General features: G+C 45.9%; 1 protein-coding gene and 1 long non-coding RNA gene across 5 annotated transcripts in view; one reads left to right on the top strand and one right to left on the bottom strand.

The window, feature by feature from the left end:
- Positions 1–21,142, top strand: part of LOC140393752 (cyclin-dependent kinase 18-like) — a 136,925-nt gene that overhangs the window by 96,577 nt on the left and 19,206 nt on the right. For all 3 annotated transcript variants that reach the window (XM_072480135.1, XM_072480136.1, XM_072480137.1), the window contains 6 exons: positions 4,017–4,111; positions 5,452–5,514; positions 9,892–10,015; positions 11,070–11,190; positions 17,251–17,348; positions 20,092–20,197. In XM_072480135.1, coding sequence (XP_072336236.1) covers positions 4,017–4,111; positions 5,452–5,514; positions 9,892–10,015; positions 11,070–11,190; positions 17,251–17,348; positions 20,092–20,197 — 607 coding nt within the window. The remainder of the gene's footprint in view (positions 1–4,016; positions 4,112–5,451; positions 5,515–9,891; positions 10,016–11,069; positions 11,191–17,250; positions 17,349–20,091; positions 20,198–21,142) is intronic.
- The window catches only part of LOC140393753 (uncharacterized), a 106,023-nt gene that overhangs the window by 54,928 nt on the left and 29,953 nt on the right, over positions 1–21,142 (bottom strand). The window contains exon 4 of one of the 2 annotated variants that reach the window (XR_011935724.1): positions 2,381–2,600. The exons of the other annotated variant lie outside the window; for it this stretch is intronic. This is a non-coding gene — a long non-coding RNA (uncharacterized lncRNA). Of the gene's footprint in view, positions 1–2,380; positions 2,601–21,142 lie in introns of those variants that run through there. 2 annotated transcript variants of the gene reach the window in all.

A 21,142-nucleotide genomic window follows, 5' to 3' on the forward strand; every position in this document is an offset into this window, starting at 1 on the left:
GACAGGAGTCATTGAGCCTGTTACCACCAGTGATTGGGCGACCCCAATCGTTCCAGTCTTAAAGAAGGCTAGTTCAGTATGAATTTATAGCGATTTCAAAACAACTATCCACCCTGCATTATGTGCTGATCAGTCCCCTACTACTTAGCGAAGATCTTTTTGCAGAACTCTCAGGAGGCCAAAACTTCGCAAAATTGATCCCTCCCAAGCCCATCTGCAAATGAACACAGCTATTGACTCACAACCTTTACTGACTATAGTAACACACAAGGGTCTGTTTCGGAATCGGAGGCTTCCATTTGGGATAGTGCCAGCACCGACTCTCTTACAATGACCTATGTATCAGATCTCAAATGGGCTATCGGGTGTGCAGTGCTACCTGGGTGACATTTTGATTACAGATTCGAACGATGTAGAGCATGTAAAGAAGTTACTTTTACAAGGTTGCAATGACATAACCTCCGGGTCAAGAAAGAGAAGTGTGAATTTTCAGAGTCTTCCTTCACTGTCTTGGACACATCATCAGCCAAGACAGTCGTCACAAAGAACCAAAGAGGATATCGGAGATCTTGAGTGCCACACGACTGCAGAATGTGACTCAGTTAAGGCCATTTTTAGGATTATTAAATTACTATGGAAAGTTCGTACCTCACTTAGCAGCAAGGCTGAAGCCTTTACATACTTTGCTTTTAACAAACAAGCTCGGCTTTGGATGAAAGATTGTGAGGCTGATGATCAAAAGGTCAAAATAAATTACAGGAATCGGAGGCATTGGTCAATTATAACCCAAAACTGAAGTTGCAACTTGCTTCATCACCCTATGGCGTTGGAGCAGTTGTCTCGCATATAATGTCTTCAGGCGGAGTGACCAACAGCATTTGCTTCCAAGACGTTGACCAGCGCTGAGTCCAACTATCTGCTCAACTTAAGATAGAAGCTCTCAGCATCATTTTTGATAATCAATTTACTCTAAAGACTGACCATCGTCCCTTAACAACAATTTTTGGGCTGCATAAGGGGATCCATTCGCTCACTGCGAGTCAATTACAATGTTGGACATTAATCGTGTCAGCAAATGATAAGGTCATTGAATATCATAGGTCTGAACAGCACGCAAATGTGGACGCCTTGTCTAGCTTGCCGCTGCAAGATCAACAAGACCAAAGAGGTAAGCACAAATCTGATGAACACTTCAATGACATATTCTATCTGCCTCGTGGAAAATGTTCCGGTAATGTCTTCTCAGGTGCGAAAATTTACCCGAACAGATCCCGTGATGGGGAAAGTGTTGGACAAGATTCAGAAAGGCTCTCTTAAAATAAGAGCACAGAAAAAAACAAGACCTTAAACCCTCTCTTACCAGGCATCTTGAGTTGACAGGACAAAATTGTTGTCAGTATTAGAGTAATAATTCAGCCGTGTCTACGCAGTAGAATCCTGGAACAGCTGCACAAGAGTGTAGTTTGAAAGAAGGAGTTGGCAAGAAGCTACTTCTGATGGCCCGGGTTGGATGCTCAAATAGAGGAGAAGGTGGGGCTTCACAGCTCCAGGGTCCCAGGTTCGATTCCCAGCTTGGGTCACTGCCTGTGTGGAGACTGCATGTTCTCCCCGTGTCTGCGTGGGTTTCCTCTGGGTGCTCCGGTTTCCTCCCACAGTCCAAAGATGTGCAGGTTAGGTGGATTGGCCATGCTAAATTGTCCTTAGTGTCCAAAATTGCCCTTAGTGTTGGGTGGGGTTACTGGGTTATGGGGATAGGGTGGAGGTGTGGGCTTGGGTAGGATGTTCTTTCCAAGAGCTGGTGCAGACTCTTCTGCACTGTAAATTCTATGACTCTATGATTCTATGCCAATCCTGCGCTGCGTTGAGAAATTTACCTTTGCTACAGCTTTTGCAACCCTGGGGATGGCCTATCAGACCATGGCAAAGAATGTTGATTATGCGGGAACAGTCAAGGATACTTCTTTATGATTGCAGCTGACATGCATTCAAAGTGGCCGGAGGTCGCCATCAAGAAATTGACAACTACAGAACAGACCATAGAAAGGTTTGACAAGGTATTTGCAAGATTCGGGTGACCTGGACAACGGCACTCAGTTCCACGTCAGCTGAATTCGAGGACTACCTGAAGGGGTGTGGCTTCCGCCTTATCAAATCTACCCCCTACCATCCAGCTACTAACGGCTTAGCTGAAAGGTTCATAGAATCACTCAAGCATGCAGTGGAGGTTCCAAGGAATGCAAGCTCTTGACCTAAATGTGTCAATAGCTTTTTAATGACATCCAGAAATGCTGCGCATTGAATAACACAAAGCTCACCGGCTCTACTGATGTTCAAAAGGAAGCTGCGCACACAGTTTGACCTGTTGACTCCCCCTTCAACTTCAGAGATAGTCAGGCAAAATCATCAGGCGCAAACGGCTAGGAGGGAACAACATTCCAAAAGCAGAGTCTTTGACCTTGGGGAATGTGTTCTTGCGAGAAATCACACCTCAGGTGAAAAATGGACTCCAGAAATTGTGTTAGCCGAAACCAGTCTGTTTTCATACACTGTACAATCTGACGATGAACGAATTTGGCATCGGAACACTGACCAATTATTGTCTGCAGGAAGCAAGAGTACAGAATCTGTATCAGATATTTACATCACAGACAATATGGACAACAATGTGCCAGAATTGAGGATCACAACTGCCGAGATTACAGAATCTGTAACGACAGAATTCTCCACACAACCAGAGCCAGTTCCTGAGTTGGTTTCGCCAAATGTAACACTGACCAGTGTACAGGATGACTGTAGCCAAGTTCCTGAACGTCATGTTCTGCCAAAACAAGACAGACGTCCAGCCGAGAGGCTGTCTTACTAATGTACATATGCATCCGTAACTTAACAATGTTGGTTGTGGCATAATGTGTTGGATCTGTGTTAAAGGGTTCGATTGAGTAATAATGTCGGAACAGTAAAGGAGTAAAGAGGGAGGGGTGTGATGTTTCAGAGTAACACCCGGTGTAATGTCACGTGTTACACAATGATGTCGTCAGAGCGTTTCGCAGGCTTTTGTGGACTTCACCATTGTTCCCTGTTTGATCAGCACCTTGTAAATAAACTCATTGCACTATGTTGTAAGAACTCGACATGTGCCATCTCTTAATCTTTCTCTTTGCGGCTACAACAAAGAACGTAACAGTCTCCTTATCTCATTCCTAAAATGGCCAACTCCTTATCCTGAGGTATGATTGTGGTCTTTGTGTTTCTTATACTCAGGGTGGATGTCATAGTGTTCACAAAGACCACAAAAGCTAAGTTCAATAACAAAGCTAACATTTATTACACTACTTAAAATACAGCTCGACCGCTTATCCCTATAGCAAGCAATAATCTATTAAACTACAATCTACACTATACTAATACTTGTCTCATGCAATCTGTCTTAAACTGTACTCTGCTCTTTCCTACACTTCTTACACCCTCCACTACACTCTCCCAGAAGCCTGAGAGTCAGTCCTTTTTATAGGTCTGTTCCCAACTCCATCTAGTGGACAATTATGATATTACATTAACCCTTTATACACTAGACATTCTCCATCATGTCACAATGACCTCCAGTTCCAAACTCTCCAGCCAAGGGAACAGTCTCTCAGCATTTATCAGTATCATTGTGGGTAACTTTATCTTGGGTTGTTAATGAAATTATAATGGGTTTCTGATAGTTCGCAGAAATGACCCTAATATGTGTGCAAGAGGGAATATATGAGAGGAGGATAGAATATTATGTGTGAGGCTGAACGACCACATGAGAAAGTGAAAAAGGTTGTGAGAGATGGATAAAGTGTGCAGGAGAGAGCAGGATATAAGATCATAGTATAAGAGGTTGGTGCTAGTGTGGGAGCAAGCCAGTGATTAATAATTGCATTTGTAAGAGGCTGACTTCTCTGCACCAAAATGGGGAGTGTGTAAATAGGGCTATCACTGAAGTGTGGAGGTTTATCCTGGTTAATTACTCTGTTCTTTCTCCACAGTCTCCCTGCTAAAGAATCTGAAACATGCCAACATCGTCACTCTGCATGACATCATTCACACTGACCGCTCACTCACCCTTGTCTTTGAATACCTGGTAAGACATCAAACTGGGGTAGCTCACACACAATCTTTATTTTCATTCTAAAATTAGTTTCTTTTTTCAATTCTTTCCTTAATACAGTGTTAGTTTTGCACCCTGCATCTTATGAAACACTTTCAGGACAGATACAGCATGAGGTAAGATACAGAGTAAAGCTCCCTCTACACTGTCCCCATCAAACATTCCCAGAGCAGGTACAGCACAGGGTTAGATACAGAGTAAAGCTCCCTCGACACCGTCCCCATCAAACACTCCCAGGACAGGTACAGCACGGGGTTAGATACAGAGTAAAGCTCCCTCGACACCGTCCCCATCAAACACTCCCTGGACAGGTACAGCACGGGGTTAGATACAGAGTAAAGCTCCCTCGACACCGTCCCCATCAAACACTCCCAGGACAGGTACAGCACGGGGTTAGATACAGAGTAAAGCTCCCTCGACACCGTCCCCATCAAACACTCCCTGGACAGGTACAGCACGGGGTTAGATACAGAGTAAAGCTCCCTCGACACCGTCCCCATCAAACACTCCCAGGACAGGTACAGCACGGGGTTAGATACAGAGTAAAGCTCTCTCTACACTGTCCCATCAAACACTCCCAGGACAGGTACAGCATGGGGTTAGATAGAGTAAAGCTCCCTCTACACTGTCCCCATCAAACACTCCCAGGACAGTTCTAGCAAGAGGTTAGTTACAGAGTAAAGCTCCGTCTACACTGTCCCCATCAAACACTCCCAGGACAGGTACAGCACAGGGTTACATACAGAGTAAAGCTCCCTCTACACTGTCCCCATCAAACACTCCCAGGACAGGTACAGCACGGGGTTACATACAGAGTAAAGCTCCCTCTGCACTCTCAGCCTCTGAGTTAAGAAGTTGTGGATTCAAGTCCAACTATAGATGCTTGAATATATAGTCTAAGCAGTTAGTCCCAAGGGAGTGCTGCCCTGTTGCAAGTGCCATATTTTAGGTGAGATGTTAAGCCAAAGCCACTCTCGGGTGGATGTAAAAGAGCACATGCTATCAGTTAGGAGAAGAGCGGGAAACTTATTCCTCGGCCAGTATCTTAAAATTATCTGATCATTATCACATGACTGTTTGTGGGAGCTTTCCATGAGCAAACTCTCTGCCCGCCTTTCTACATTACAACAGTAACTACACTTCAAAAGTACTTCATTGGTTGGAAGGTGCTTCAGGACTTCCTGGGGTTGTGTGAAGTGCTGTAGAGAGGTGAGTCTTTGAATGGACTTTCCAAAAATCAGGTTTCCTGGGGCATGGTAGTCACAGAACTGACCTCAATGCACCAGATATCATTGTATCAATTTGTATTTCAGGACAGTGACCTGAAACAGTACATGGACAACTGTGGCAACATCATGAGCATGTACAACGTCAAGGTGAGAAAGTTGCTTGTTTGAGCCGCTGAAAAGTGTTCAAAATAGAGAACGGAGCTCAAGATTCTGTTCAAAGAGGTTTACCTGTAGACCATCGGGAAGCTGATTTGGGTTGGCTGTATTCCTGGAGGCTTTGTCACATGGACTCTTGTTGTGAATTTCACAAACACCCATGCTCTCACTAATGGTCCATCCTTTGGACATTCCCAATCCGATTGGAAAAGGAACAAACTGCATTACCTTATCAGAATCCATTATCAAATGAACAGTGGGGTTACCCGTTCTGTGCCCCCCTCGCTGTCGGGGGGTCACTGTCAGTGGGACCAGAAGACCCTGCCAGCAAGAACAGCAGGAAAATTAAAGGTATTGAATTTAAATTCTACCAGCTGCCAGGGTGGGATTTGAACCCATGTCCCCAGAGCATTAGCTGGGCCTCTAGCCAGTAACTTTACCATTACACCAGCAACATCCCTGCAACCTAGGAGAATGTTTGAAGGAAATTAAATGATTACAATTTTCTATAAATGCCCCCATGCTTGCAGCAACGTCCCGGAAATTAACCTTTGATTGCTGGGGTCTCTGGGACAATGCTAGTTCAACCCACGAGCCCGCCCTTTTGCTGAGACAGCTGGGTTACTGAGCAATCTGTCTTGGAAATTTCCAAAAATGTTGACGAGGAACCAAAATTCAGTTGCTTTGAAGGAGAAGTCTATTTTCTTCCCACTCATGCCGTGCCCTGTGACCTGGCAGCGACAATTGAAATTAATGTTTCATGAAATTTCATCTTCAGTGAAGCAGATATCCGAAACTCAAAGTCTCACCCAGTCCCACCCCCAATCCTGTCTTTCTCCGTGTCTCTGTAGTGAGATGACGTGATGCCCTTTTTACTGCGAATGGCACTCCGAAATATTCCAGGATTGTTACATCCTGTTGAGCTAATACACAACAAATCGACATGCGTTTGCTTCAATAATTACTTGGCGAGAACAAGTTGTGAAGGAGAAAAATAAGGAAAAGATATTCCGTAACTTGCAGCTTTTTTGCGATGTGTTCCTTGTTATGTTTCTGTAACTCCGACCTGTGCCAAATCCTTATCACTGTTCACTTCTGCACTCACTGACCTTCAGTAACCCAGGCCCAATATGGTCCAGATTTCAAAATGTTCATCTTGCTTTCAAATCCTGACAACACAGAGTAGACCAGATCGTAACACGTCCAAATCGCATAAAAGGCCGGCACATAAGGGCGGCACGGTGGCGCAGTGGTTAGCACTGCTGATTACGGCGCTAAGGACCCGAGTTCAATCCCGGCCACTGACCGTGTGGGGTTTGCACATTCTCCCCGTGTCTGCGAGGGTTTCACACCCACAACCCAAAGATGTGCAGGTTAGATGGATTGGCCACGCTAAATTGCCCCTTAATTGGGAAAAAAATAATTAGGTACCCTAAATTATAAAATACAGTATAAGTGCGGTAGTTAACACTGCTGCCACATGTGCTGAGGACCCAGGGGGTCTCACCCCCACAACCCAAAGATGTGCAGGGTAGGTGGATTGGTCTTGCTAAATTGCCCCTTAAAAAAATGGCACAGAAGCTGAAAATACTCATGAGTTCTGATGAAAGGTCTTTATTTTTAATTTAAAGTACCCAATTATTTTTCCCCAATTAAGGGGCAATTTAGCATTTGGACTGTGTGAATGGTAGATGCTTGGTGCGTGGTTGGATTTCCCGATTTTAAAATTTTCAGCCTTGCTTTCAAACCCCTGCTTTGCCTCACCCCTCCCTGTCTCTGTGATCTCCACCAGCCGCACAACCTTCGGCATTTCCCCGACTACCATCCTGTTTTCCATCGTACTAGCGTTGGCAACCGTGCCTGGGCCCTAATCTCTGGAATTTCCTCCCTAAACCTCTCCATCTCTTTATCATCCTTTAGGACACTCCCTAAAACCTACCTCGTTGATCAAGCTTTTGACCTGTCCCAATACCTCCTGATGTTACTCAGTGACAGATTTTGGATGATGGCTCTGCAAAGTGCCTAGGGACTTTTTAACATGTTAAAGGTGCTGTGTACAATCAAATTGTGATAGATACACAGATACATTACAATGGAGAGACGTTGCTGCAACAGGCTTCTAATTCTGGAAGGTGAATTTGCAAATGGATTTGCTGAAATTTTTCTGACATTATTTTTCCCTTTCCTGCATTATTTTAAGATTTCTTTTCAGAATCTTTTCCTCATTCCTCTCAATGAGACACGAGGCGTAATTTTCAATCTGGGATTAGGAATCATTTCCAGGTCCTGACTCTGCACAACTACTGCATTGCTCACGAGTCATGATCTTCAAATGTAAGTGCTCTAATTGGGCGGGAGGTGAGCTCCGCGCCCAGCGATTGCACCAAATGTTACCCGGGGGGGGGGGGTTGCTGCGCGGAGAGCATGAGTTTCAAAGGCAGACAATAGCCATGATGGAGCCCGATGTTGCCTTGAAGCAGAAAACAGGCAGCACCCTGGAGGGCCGGGATCCTCACCTAGCAATCGCATATATGAGAAGGACTGTGGCCCACTCGGGTTCCTCAAGGTTGTGGCTCAACGGGTTTCCAACTCCGACCACCTTCCCTGCCTCACTGTGAAAATTCCAGGACCTCCCAGAGGTGTCGGGGCACAAACACGCTACCTGGGAGTGCTGACTTCACGCCTGACCCTCTTCGCACTGACAAGGGCAATTGAAAGTCCCAGCCACGGTCCCGTGGGCCAAAGCTGCCCTTTGCCCCTGACCCCGTGTGCTGACAAGCTGCTTGTTGGACCTTGGGAGACATTGCAATTGATCACCGCCCTGTACAGCCGCTGAAGGAAAACCTGAAGGTCAACTTTCCCCGAGTTGTGAGAATGCGGGCCTCACCACAACGTGGAAGCAGATGTGACGAGGAACATGGAACCACTCAAAAGGGAAGCTAGATAATCGCAAGTGGGAGAAAGGGACAGAAGGATATGTTAATGGGGTGAGATGAAGTCGGGAGGGAGGAGACTTATATGAACCATAAACATCAGCATGGAGCAGATGGGCTCTAAGGCCTGATTCCTTGCTGTAAGTTATCTGATTCTTCTGTGTAAGAACCGAGAGAGACTTAAATCCAGTTTGACATTCATACAATGCAGCTGCTATTCAAAGCGTGTTCAAAGCGCCTGTTTGAGGCAACTAGGCCTTCTTACATAAAATAGAAATTGTGTTCCTCCGCTGCAAATAGGGTGCTGACGGCCATTTCGGCTCGGAGCTAGTTAATGGAACCTTACGCACCCTGAGAAATTCCACAGTGCCATGAAACCTGAAGGATAGAATTTTTATTTCAATTTATTTAAATTTAAACAAGTTAATTATAGTCTGGGGGGCCTCAGAGAAGCACTGCCGCTGAAAATAATCTGTTGCCGCAACAGACGCCATACAACTCTAACCCCTAGATCGTGACTCCTCCTGTCCACATTAGCCCCCAACCACCCCAACCAACCCTCCCTCTCTCTGCCCGGAGTTCTGTCACTGGGCGAGTGATCCAGCGACATGAGTTCAAACCCACCGCCACAGCTGGAGGATTCAATTAATTCATTAAAGCTGGAATAAAAGGCTCGACTCAGTACGGTTGTGGTGATGTGCATCACTGTAAATACACAAGGGGTTAATGTAGATACACTAGAACACTGTAAATACACAAGGGGTTAATGTAAATACACTGGGACTAAATAAACACTAGAGGGAGCATCAGAGACACCATGACACACAGACATTCAACCAATAGGTCAGTAAGATAGGACACGAGCAATGGGCATTCAAGACACACCCAGAGGTGACACTACCACAAGGGGGCTACCCATATAAAAGGACAGGGCACACATGCTCTTTCTCTTTCCGTAGGCGACACTCAGAGAGACAGGGGCAGGTCAGGGAAGCATCACACCCACCGCATGGATTAGAGCAGACTGGTTAGTTAGATTGAGTTACTATAGTAAGATTAGCAGGAGAGTCGAACCCAAGTAGGAGAATTGTTAACTGTTCAATAAATGTGTTAAACCTATCTCCAAGTCGGAACCTTCCTTTGTCAGAGTATACATCAAGGAAGCAGCTTATGCTACGTGAAGAAGCATAACACAACAACGGTGATGAGAAAGTTACTGGGTTGTCGGGTAAACCCATTTAACTTATTGATGTCCTCTAGGGGAGGAAATGTGCCATTCGTACCTGGTCTGGCATATAGGCTTCCATAAACCAGAAGTCAATATTGAGCCCATAGAGGTTTTAAGAAGGGGCAGTAGGAGTGAGAAATGATATTTGCACAGAAATAAAATGAAAGAAGATTGTGTGATTGTGATGTGATGCTTCTGTTAACACAGATATTCATGTTCCAACTACTGAGAGGATTGGCCTATTGCCACAAGAGGAAAGTTCTACATCGAGACCTGAAGCCTCAGAACCTTCTCATTAATGAACGTGGAGAATTAAAATTAGCTGATTTCGGTAAGCCATGTTTTTGCTCCATCTTCTTTCAAGATAGTATTGTCTTTTTACTTTTTTGTCCACATCATTAAACCAGGAAGTTAAGACCAAGAGCGAGCGAATACAGAGTTGGAAAATTCCCCGCCCTTTCCGTGACACCTGCACTTGTGTTAATAAAATAGGAACAAACAAAGATTTGAAGGCTTGACATGGGTGAAAGGTCACCTATCACATGCCAAGATTTCTTTCCTGTGCCAATGTAGGTTTATTGCAGAATGTGCCAATAGTTAAGGACTAGAGATGGCTACCAGTGTTGACGTCAACTGTAAACAAGCAATATGTTTGAATGCCAGCTTCTAATGTGTATAGATAGCTACTGTGGAGAATACCATTTGGGTAGTAATGCGGAACAGTACCACAGTGTGCGTCAAGAGGTCAGAGGGTCTGCTACTGTGCCATTAGATTGCTAGCCAAGAGGCTAAGACAGACTGTGATCGACAGTACCTCCTAAACCCACAACTTCCACCACCTATAAGGATAATGAAACCAAGCGCATGGGAACACCACCACCTCCAAGTTCATTTGGAAATGTATTGCCTTTCCTGGGTCAAAATGTTGGAACTCCCTCCCTAACAGCACCGTGGGAGCACCCTCACCTCATGGACTACCGTGGTTCAAGGGGGTGCCTCAGTACCATCTCCTCAAGGGACAATTGGGGATGGACAGTAATAGCTGATCTTGCCAGCGACATCCACATCCCAAGAATGGATTTGCTTAATTCCTCCAATGTTGAATGTCAAAGCCAAATATGCTGCCGTGAGAATAAATACCCGAGTGAAGTTAAACCTTAACCTATGGGGGCGGGGAGGAGAACCGTCCCTGGTGAATCATTCTGGTGGTTAATCCAGAGTGGAGTTAATGGATGCTGGCAGCAGTTTAATCTCATGATCCCAGAATGTTTCTAACCTGTTCAGATTTAAGGAGGAGAAATAAACTGTGTATGGTAGCTGGACTGTGAGACTCAGTAACAAGTACAATTACCACATTCAAACAGTATTAACTGTTTCCCTTTCAGGTCTGGCAAGAGCAAAATCTGTTCCCACAAAAACGTATTCCAACGAGGTTGTAACCTTATGGTACCGACCCCCCGATGTCCTCATGGGCTCCACACAATACTCAACTCAGATCGACATGTGGTGAGTGATTATCAGGAACTAGAATCTCTCCAAACCATCGGATTTTAGTGGCAATCTCTGCTGTTGGGATTCTCTGTTGCGCCGGCAGTGGACCACGCTCGCGGGTTTCCCGGCGACGTGGGGTGGCCGCAACGGGAAATCCCATTGGCAGGTGGCGGAAGCAGAGAATCCCACTGCCGGCGAGGAAACACCGCCCAGGACAACACGGCTGGCGGACCGGACAATCCCGCCCAAGGTGTTTTCAGGAATCAATGAGATAAAACCAATACCCGTGCAAATAAGCAGACGTTAATTCAATTCTTTTCTGCCTAAGACTCACCTTTATATAGCACCTTTCACCACATCCCAAAGTGTTTTACAATTAAGTAGTTTCTTGATGTGGAATCAGTGTTGTAATGTAAATATGGCAGCCAATTGGCACACAGCAAACGGCCACAAACAGAAATGAGATTGTGACCAGATAAATTAATTTTAGTGATGTTGATGAGGGATAAATAATGACCTGGATACCGGGGATAACCCTGCTTTTCTTTAAAATGGTGCCATGCATGTCTTTTATGTGCACCTCTACAATAGAAGGGACTTCAGCTTAATAATATCTTATCTGAAAGACAGCTCTTCCAACAGTGCAGCATTCCCTCAGTACTGCCTATGTGTATGTGCTCCAGCTTCCAGAGTAAGACTTGAACCCACAACCTTCTGATTCAGAGCTGAAAGAGATAGCCATGTGCCACATCACTGGGTGGGTATCTCAAATCCTAAACATAGGACCCATTCTCCCGTCCCTCAATTCACCATTGTATTTTGTATGTGAGGCACTAAAAGAGATGGCTGAGTTGTACTAACGTCCTGACCAGACGATGCTGAATTGGATTGAATTGCCCTTTTTGTCATGACATAGGAACATAGCTCTTCACCTCATCCAGTCTGTTCCAATATTCAGTTAGATCCTGGCTAATCTGCACCTCAGCCCCAGCTTAACCGCTTGGTTCCAACCCCTGATTACCCTTGCCTATCAAAAATACATCAATCTCAATTTTGAAATTTTAGGCCGATCTCCAGATTCAACACCTAATCTTTGTGCAGGGGAGAGAGTTCCAGATTTGTAATACCCTTTGTATGAAGAAATGTCAGCTGACATCGTCCCCTCAATCGCCTGGCTTTAATTTTTATGCAGCCCCGTTCTGGGCCTTCCCACCTGAGTAAATTGTCTCTTCGTATCCTCCCTGTCAAATCATCATCTCCATAGGCAATTTTTTTTAACATAATTTTTGGGCATTTTGGGCATGCCCATTCCTTATTGCCCTACAGAAGATGGTGGCGAGCCAGCTAGTCATGTTGGTGCATGAGTTGGAGAGGAACCTGCAGGCGGTGGTGTTTCCATGTATCTGCTGCCCTTGTTCTCTAGGTGCTCGAGGTTGTGGGTTTGGGAGGTCCTGTTGAAGGAGCCTTGATGAGTTGCTGCACTGTTACGTGCTGCTGCCACTGTGCACCAGTGGCAGAGGAAGCGAATGTTTAAGCTGATGGATGGGATGCAGTTCAAGCAGGCTGCTTCATACTGGATGGTGTATTGTTGGAGCTGTATACATCCAGGCAAGTGGGGGAGTATTCAATCACACTCTTGTCATGTGCTCTGTGCCTTGGACAGGCTTTGAGGAGTGAGGGGATGAGTTACTCATCTCAGAATTCATAGCCACAGACCTACTTTTGTAGCCACAATAATTATATGGTTGGTTCAGTTCAGTTTCTGGTCAATGGTAGCTTCCATGCTAATTGTGGGAATTCACCAATGGTAATGTCATTGAACATCAAGGAGAAATCGTTGGATTCTTTCTTGGAGAAGATCATTGTCTGGCACTCAGGTGGCACCAATATTACTTGCCATCTTCGTCCAAGCCTGAATGTTGTCCAGGACTTGCTGGAAATGGATAAAGACTCATGAATGGTGGTGGATATTGTATAATCATCTGTGAACATAATGATGCAGTTAAAGATGGTTAGGCCTAGAACACAACAGTGAGGAACTCAATACTTTCCACTTTCATTGAGTTCAACAATTTTAAATCAGAACCTCCACCTCCATTTAGTTTCATTTCATTTTTTCTGGTTCAGTCTTTTCCCATTTTATTCTTTATTCCATCACTCTGCATTCAGACAGATGCCAACCCACCATTCACACCTCATCTGAACACATCTTAATCATTGTCACAAGTAGGCTTACATTAATACTGCAATGAAGGTACTGTGAAAAGCCCCAGTCGCCACCCTCCAGCACCTGTACGGGTACACATAGAACATTACAGCGCAGTACAGGCCCATCGGCCCTCGATGTTGCGCCAAACTGTGAAACCACTCTAAAGCCCATCTACACTATTCCTTTATCGTCCATATGTCTATCCAATGACCATTAGTGTTGGCGAGTCCATTACTGTTACAGGCAGGGCATTCCACGCCCTTACTACTCTCTGAGTAAAGAACCTACCTCTGACATCTGTCTTATATCTATCTCCCCTCAATTTAAAGCTATGTCCCCTCATGCTAGACATCACCATCCGAGGAAAAAGGCTGTCACTGTCCACCCTATCCAATTCTCTGGTCATCTTGTACTTGTATGCCTCAATTAAGTCACCTCTTAACCTTCTTCTCTCGAACGAAAACAGTCTCAAGTCCCTCAGCCTTTCTTCATACGATCTTCCCTCCATACCAGGCAACATTCTGGTAAATCTCCTCTGCACCCTTTCCAATGCTTCCACATCCTTCCTATAATGTGGCGACCAGAATTGCATGCAATACTCCAAATGCGGCCGCACCAGAGTTTTGTACAGCTGCAACATGGCTCCGAAACTCAATCCCTCTACCAATCCCAAACCTACCATTTCCAGCAAGTCCCTCTACCAATAAAAGCTAACACACCGTACGCCTTCTTAACAACCCTCTCAACCTGGTGGCAACTTTCAGGAATCTATGTACATGGACACCGAGATCACTCTGCTCATCCACACTGCCAAGAATCTTACCATTAGCCCAGTACTCTGTCTTCCTGTTATTCCTTCCAAAATGAATCACCTCACACTTTTCTGCATTAAACTCCATTTGCCACCTCTCAGCCCTGCGCTGCAGCTTATCTATGTCCCTCTGTAACTTGTAACATCCTTCCGCACTGTCCACAACTCCACCGACTTTAGTGTCATCTGCAAATTTACTCACCCATCCTTCTACGCTCTCCTCCAGGTCATTTATAAAAATGACAAACAGCAGTGGCCCCTAAACAGATCCTTGTGGTACACCACTAGTAACTGGACTCCAGTCTGAACATTTCCCATCAACCACCACCCTTTGTCTTCTTCCAGCCAATTTATGATCTGAACTGCTAAATCACCCTGAATCCCATGCCTCCGTATTTTCTGCAATAGCCTACCGTGGGGAACCTTATCAAACGCTTTACTGAAATACATATACACCAAATCAACTGCTTTACCCTCATCCACCTGTTTGGTCACCTTCTCAAAGAACACAATAAGGTTTGTGAGGCACGACCTACCCTTCACAAAACCGTGTTGACTATCTCTAATCAAATTATTCCTTTCCAGATGATTATACATCCTATCTCTTATAAACCTTTCCAAGATTTTGCCCACAACAGAAGTACGGCTCACTGGTCTATAGTTACCGAGGTTGTCTCTACTCCCCTTCTTGAACAAGGGGACAACATTTGCTATCCTCCAGTCTTCTGGCACTATTCCTGTAGACAAAGGTGACTTAACGATCAAAGCCAAAGGCTCAGCAATCTCCTCCCTAGCTTCCCAGAGAATCCTAGAATAAATCCCATCCGGCCCAGTGGACTTATCTATTTTCACACTTTCCAGAATTGCTAACACCTCCTTCTTATGAACCTCAAGCCCTTCTAGTCTAGAAGCCTGAATCTCAGTATTCTCCTCGACAACATTGTCTTTTTCCTGTGTGAATACTGATGAAAAATATTCATTTAGCACCTCTCCTATCTCCTCGGACTCCACGCACAACTTCCCACTACTATCCTTGACTGGCCCTACTCTTACCCTAGTCATTCGTTTATTCCTGACATGTCTATAGAAAGCTTTAGGGTTATCCTTGATCCTATCTGCCAAAGACTTCTCATGTCCCCTCCTGGCTCTTCTTAGCTCTCTCTTTAGGTCCTTCCTAGCTAACTTGTAACTCTCGAGCGCCCTAACTGAACCTTCATGTCTCATCTTTACATAAGCCTCCTTCTTCCTCTTGACAAGTGTTTCGACTGCTTCAGTAAACCACGGTTCCCTTGCTCGACCACTTCCTCCCTGCCTGACAGGTACATACTTATCAAGGACACGCAGTAGCTGTTCCTTGAACAAGCGCCACATTTCCATTGTGCCCATCCCCTGCAGTTCTCCTCTCCATCCGATGCATCCTAAGTCTTGCCTCATCGCATCATAATTGCCTTTCCCCCAGATATAACTCTTGCGAGCGAGAACACGGAGCGAGAATTTCAGAATGTCCAATTCACCGAACAAGCACGTCTTTTGGGACTTGTGGGAGGAAACCGGAGCGCCCGGAGGAAACCCGCGCAGACACGGGGAGAACTTGCAGACTCCGCACAGACAGTGACCCAAGCCGGGAATCGAACCAGGGACCCTGGCGCACTTGTTTCCTTATCCGCCCGATTCCCACTCCCTTCAGCTTCTTTACCATGAGACCTTTTATCATTTAATCTCTACCTGCCCTCCAGCCTATCACAGGCTGTTCCGTTTGCTCTCCCCTATCCCTCTTTGACTCTTACACTTGATTTCTCCTCAGCTCTGATGTAAGGTCATTAACCCAAAACTCTTTCTCTCCATAGCTGCTGCCTGACCCGCTGGGTAATTTCAGCATTTTCTGTTTTTAATTCTTATGTCAGATACCGCCTGTTTACAGATGGCTGTTCTCCAAAGGGTTAGGTTGTCGTGATGGTTGATCATCGCGGAATTTACACCTTGAATGTTTACTTCACATAGCATAGCACAACATTACAATTCTGACCTTTGGAAGTTTCCAAAGTTATCTTGCGCAGTTCCAATGACACGGAGTACAATCGATGCCTTGGGTATTATCAACAGCAAAGCAACTGCATAATGTGTTGTAAATCTCTGAAACCCATGCAATACTAACCTGCTGTAATCTAAGCCTCTAGCAATGAATGGACCTCTGCTAATTCTATTACAGGTGATAGGTCATGTTTTAGACTGAAATTGTAGATTAGCATGTGGATCTGCTCGAAACGGAAATTGGCCCAATAAACTGTTTTCATTAGAACCACCGAGGTGGAGGGGTGACCTGATCGAGGTCTACAAGATTATGAGGGGCATGGATAGAATGGGTGGGCACTCTTTCCCAGGGTGGAGGGGCCAGTCACCGGAGGGCATAGGTTTAAGGCTGGTGGGGCAAAGTTTAGAGGAGATTGGCAAGGCAGGTATATTTTTATAAATTTAGAGTACCCAATTATTTTTTTCCAATTAAGGGACAATTTAGCATGGCCAATCCACCTAGCCTGCCCATCTTTGGGTTTTGGGGATGAAACCCATGCAGACACGGGGAGAATGTGCAAACTCCACACAGACAGTGACCCGGGGCCGGGATCGAACCTGGGTCCTCAGCGGTGTAGGCAGCAGTGCTAACCACTGCGCCACCATGCTGCCCTCGGCGAGGCAGGTTTTTTACACAGAGGGTGGTGAGTGCCTGAAACGCGTTGCCAGGGGAGGTTGTGGAAGCAGATACATTAATGGCGTTCAAAAGGCAACTCAGCATATACATGGATATGGTACTCGGAAGTGCTGAGGGTTTTGGCCAGGGGTGGTGTCATGACCAGTACAGCTTGCAGGGCCCAGGGGCCTGATACTGTGCTGTATTGTTCTTTGTTCTTTGACTAGCTCTAAAGCAGACTGACAGTTCCATAGTTATAAACCTACTCTAGATTGTGGCTGGTACATGGCACAGCTCCATTCTAGATTCAGAACATTGCATCCTATATGTAATAATCTCAATCCGATTTTCTGTGCTCAATATTTCCAGGGGAGTTGGTTGTATTCTATATGAAATGGCTGCTGGAAGGCCTTTGTTCCCTGGCTCCACGGTGAAGGAAGAATTACACTTAATTTTCAGGCTTTTAGGTGAGTACTGGAGTATTGATGTGCCGTGATTGAGACACCAAGCCCCTGATCCTGACATAATTAGCATGCCTCGAGTATAGCAGTCAGGGTTCACACATTCGTGACAAAGCGGTTAGTTAAGCGGAAGGCTTTCATTAAGGAAGCCAGTAAAGCTGAAAATGTCATCCCAAAATATGATAACACTAACTTATATTTATGTGGCACCTTTAACGTAACGAAATGTCCCAAAGTGTTTCACAAGAGTGTTACAGAGCAAAGTATGTCACTGAGCCACATAAGGACACATTGGGCGGTATTCTCCCCCCCCCCGGGTGGGAGAATCGCTGGGAAGCCGCGCGAATCGCGCCACGCCGCCCCGACCCCCGCACGCGATTCTCCCACCTCCCCCGAAACCTGCGCCGGGCCGCTCGGAGAATCGCCGCAAACGGCGAGCGGTGATTCTCCGGCCTGGATGGGCCGAGCGGCCAGGCGTAAACAGCCTAGTCCCGCCGGCGCTGTCCACACCTTGTCGCTGCCGGCGGGTACTCGTCGCGAAGGCTTGGGGGGCGGCCTGTGGGGGGGGGGGGGTGGCCTGTGGGGGGGGAGGGGGGCTCTGTTCCCAGGGGGGGCCTCCACAGTTGCCTGGTACGCGATCGGGACCAACCGATCGGCGGGTCGGCCTCTCTGTCGGCGGGCCTCCTTTCTTCCGCCAGCGAGCCTGGATCCATCCGCCATGCTTGTGCGGGGCGGCCTGGGGGAGGACGGCCACCGCGCATGAGCTAGTTGGCGCCGGCCCAACTGCGCATGCGCGGGACCCAAGGCGGCGCCGGGTCCCTGACGCCGGGTCTCTGACGCCGTGCCGAGGCCCGTCCACGTAGATCGTGCGACGCCCCTGCTAGCCCCACGGAGGGGGGAGAATAGGGGTCTGGGAACAGGTGCCGATGCCGGAGTAAAACTCTCCGGTTTTTACTCCGGCGTCGGCACTTAGACTCCCGTTGGGAGAATCCCGCCCATAAGGTCCGGAATTTCCACTGGCAGCGCGCCCCTTGGGTCTCCCGATGACGTGGGGTGACTTCATTGGGAAATCCCATTGACACGCAGCAGGAGTAGAGAATCCCGCCGCCAGTGAACGGCACACCGCCAGGAATCACAGGGCTGGGGAACCGGACAATCCAGCCCAAGGTCAGGTGACCATGAGCTTAGTCATAGATCGGATTGTAAAGGAGTATCTTAGAAATGGAGAGTTGGAGGGAGGAAATTCCCAAGCTTTGGGTCTAGGCAACAGTAGGCATGGCTGCATCTGGTGGAGCAATGAGGAAGCACACGCGGGTACTGTTATATTACCTTACATAATATATTTATTACTCTCTTGAACCAGCCGAGTTGTTGAAATGAGTAATAGTCTCCTTTTAAATATAAATTCATTTATTGAGTAATATAAATAAATATTGTGAGTTCTTTTACTTAATACTCAACTTGTAAATAAAGAAACAATTGCAGAGATAACTAATTAAGTTATACAATACAATGCTTTGATAACAAACAACTTCTTCTCTCTGTAGCTTTACTATGTCTGTGCTCTCTGCACTCCTGATACACATTGCTATCAGAAACAACGGGAAAACCATTAATATATATTCTGATAGTGAGACCTCTAGTGTTCAATTGCCTGTACTAGCATTACATATATTAATCCTGTATATTGATATACAGAGATCACTACAGGTAGTATTAGAGGAGTGCTGATATCTTGGAGGGACTTAGGTCTAGAGGAGATTACAGAGATAGGGAGGACTAGACCATGGAAGGATTTGAAAACAAGGATTTCAAAAGATAAGACTGGAGCCAATGTAAATCAGTGAACACAAGGCTAATAGGGGAACGGGATAAAGGCACCTGAGTTTTGGAATACCTCAGATATATAGAGGGTAGAATATGGGAGAGCAGCATGAGAATAGTTGAATCTAGAGGCAATGAATTGGCAAAAATGAGCGTTTCATTAGCAGATGAGCTGACACAGGAGTGAAGTCATGTGATGTCATAGAGGTAGAAAGACGGAGGTAGGTTTTAGTGATGGCATGAATATGTGTTTGGAGGGCAGCATGGTGGCGCAGTGGTTAGCACAGCTGCCTCACGCCGCCAAGGACCCAGGTTCGATCCCGGCTCTGGGTCACTGTCCGTGTGGAGTTTGCCCATGAAATGAAAAAAATGAAATGAAATGAAAATCGCTTATTGTCACAAGTAGGCTTCAAATGAAGTTACTGTGAAAAGCCCCTAGTCGCCACATTCCGGCGCCTGTTCGGGGAGGCTGGTACAGGAATTGAACCATGCTGCTGGCCTGCCTTGGTCTGCTTTCAAAGCCAGCGATTTAGCCCTGTGCTAAACCAGCCCCTAAACATTCTCCCCGTGTTTGCGTGGGTATCATCCCCACAACCCAATGATGTGCAGGGTAGGTGGACTGGTCACGCTAAATTGCCCCTAAATTGGAAAAAATGAATTGGGTGCTCTCAATTTTTTTTTAAAATGAATATGTGTTTGGAAACTCCGCTTGGGGTCAGATTTGACTCCAAGTTTATGAACAGATTATTTTAGAATCATACACTTGCCAGGAAGAGGGATGCAGTTCGAAGCACGGGACCATCTTGTCCTAAAATCCAGTCTCCATGCGTAAATAAGGAATGGATAACACAGCTCAGTGCCTTATTCAATAAGTAATTTTCTGTGCAGTGTATTATCATTATTTTAAACATGAGTTTTGTTCCAGGTACTCCAGCGGAAGACACATGGCCGGGAATAACATCCAATGAAGAATTCCAGACTTATAATTTCCCTTATTACCAACCCCAACCAATGATACACCATGTTCCCAGGTACACTGGTAAACTATCGCCTTTATTGTCTCAATATTGTAAATCATATTACGTAGAACGTACAGTGCCGCAATAGGCCATTCTGTGCAACAGCTCTAAACTATTATTTATGCTCCAGAAGTGCACTTTCCCATTCCCTTTCCTGAAGGGGATAAAGCGGGGGAGTGGGTCAAGGTAGGGCACAGACTCAATGGGCCAAATGGCCTCATTCTAAACTGCAGGGATTCCATCTAAACCAAACAATACATAATTCCATTTCTTTTTCCCTCATGTGTTTATATAACTTTCCTTTCAATGCAATGGGCCTCACATACTCCGTGTGATAACATTCTCATCACTCTCCGGGTGAAGAAGGATTCTGAATTGGATTTATTAGTGACCATCTTACATTTACGGCTTCTACTTGTGGAAGTATTTTCTTTACGCTTGGCCTATAGAACCCCTTCATAATTAGAAACACCTCCATTGGACCTCTCCTCAATTTTCTCTTTTATAGAGGAAAGACCCCCATTTCTAGATGTCCTTCCCCAGCTCTGCCATTTTCTGGTGCCCTCCCCCAGTTACTGGCACTGTTCCTAATTCCCTTTTGAACCTCATACTGAGTTCTGACAGCCCACCAGCATTGACCTGCAATGCAAACCTAAAATGTAGGGTCTTCAACCGTGGACAGAATCACTTTTAAACCCGACCCTGACCCTCCAGCCTGAGACTCACAGTTGAGGACGTCCTTCCCTACTTATTTCTTTTGCTTTCCGGACGCAGGAAGCCAGCTGCAGCAGGTATTGAACGTAGCAAAGGACACATGGCACAGTAGCCACCATAACGATAGATCACTATGAGAGGTGTGCTGTGTGCAGCCGCTAACTTTATTAACTTCAAGCTAAACATACCAGAGAAATAAGTGACACCTGTGGAATTCTCTTTCGAACCAGCGGCAGGGTGTGT

The sequence above is a fragment of the Scyliorhinus torazame genome, chromosome 17, assembly GCF_047496885.1.
Source record: "Scyliorhinus torazame isolate Kashiwa2021f chromosome 17, sScyTor2.1, whole genome shotgun sequence".
Classification (NCBI taxonomy): Eukaryota; Metazoa; Chordata; class Chondrichthyes; order Carcharhiniformes; family Scyliorhinidae; genus Scyliorhinus; species Scyliorhinus torazame.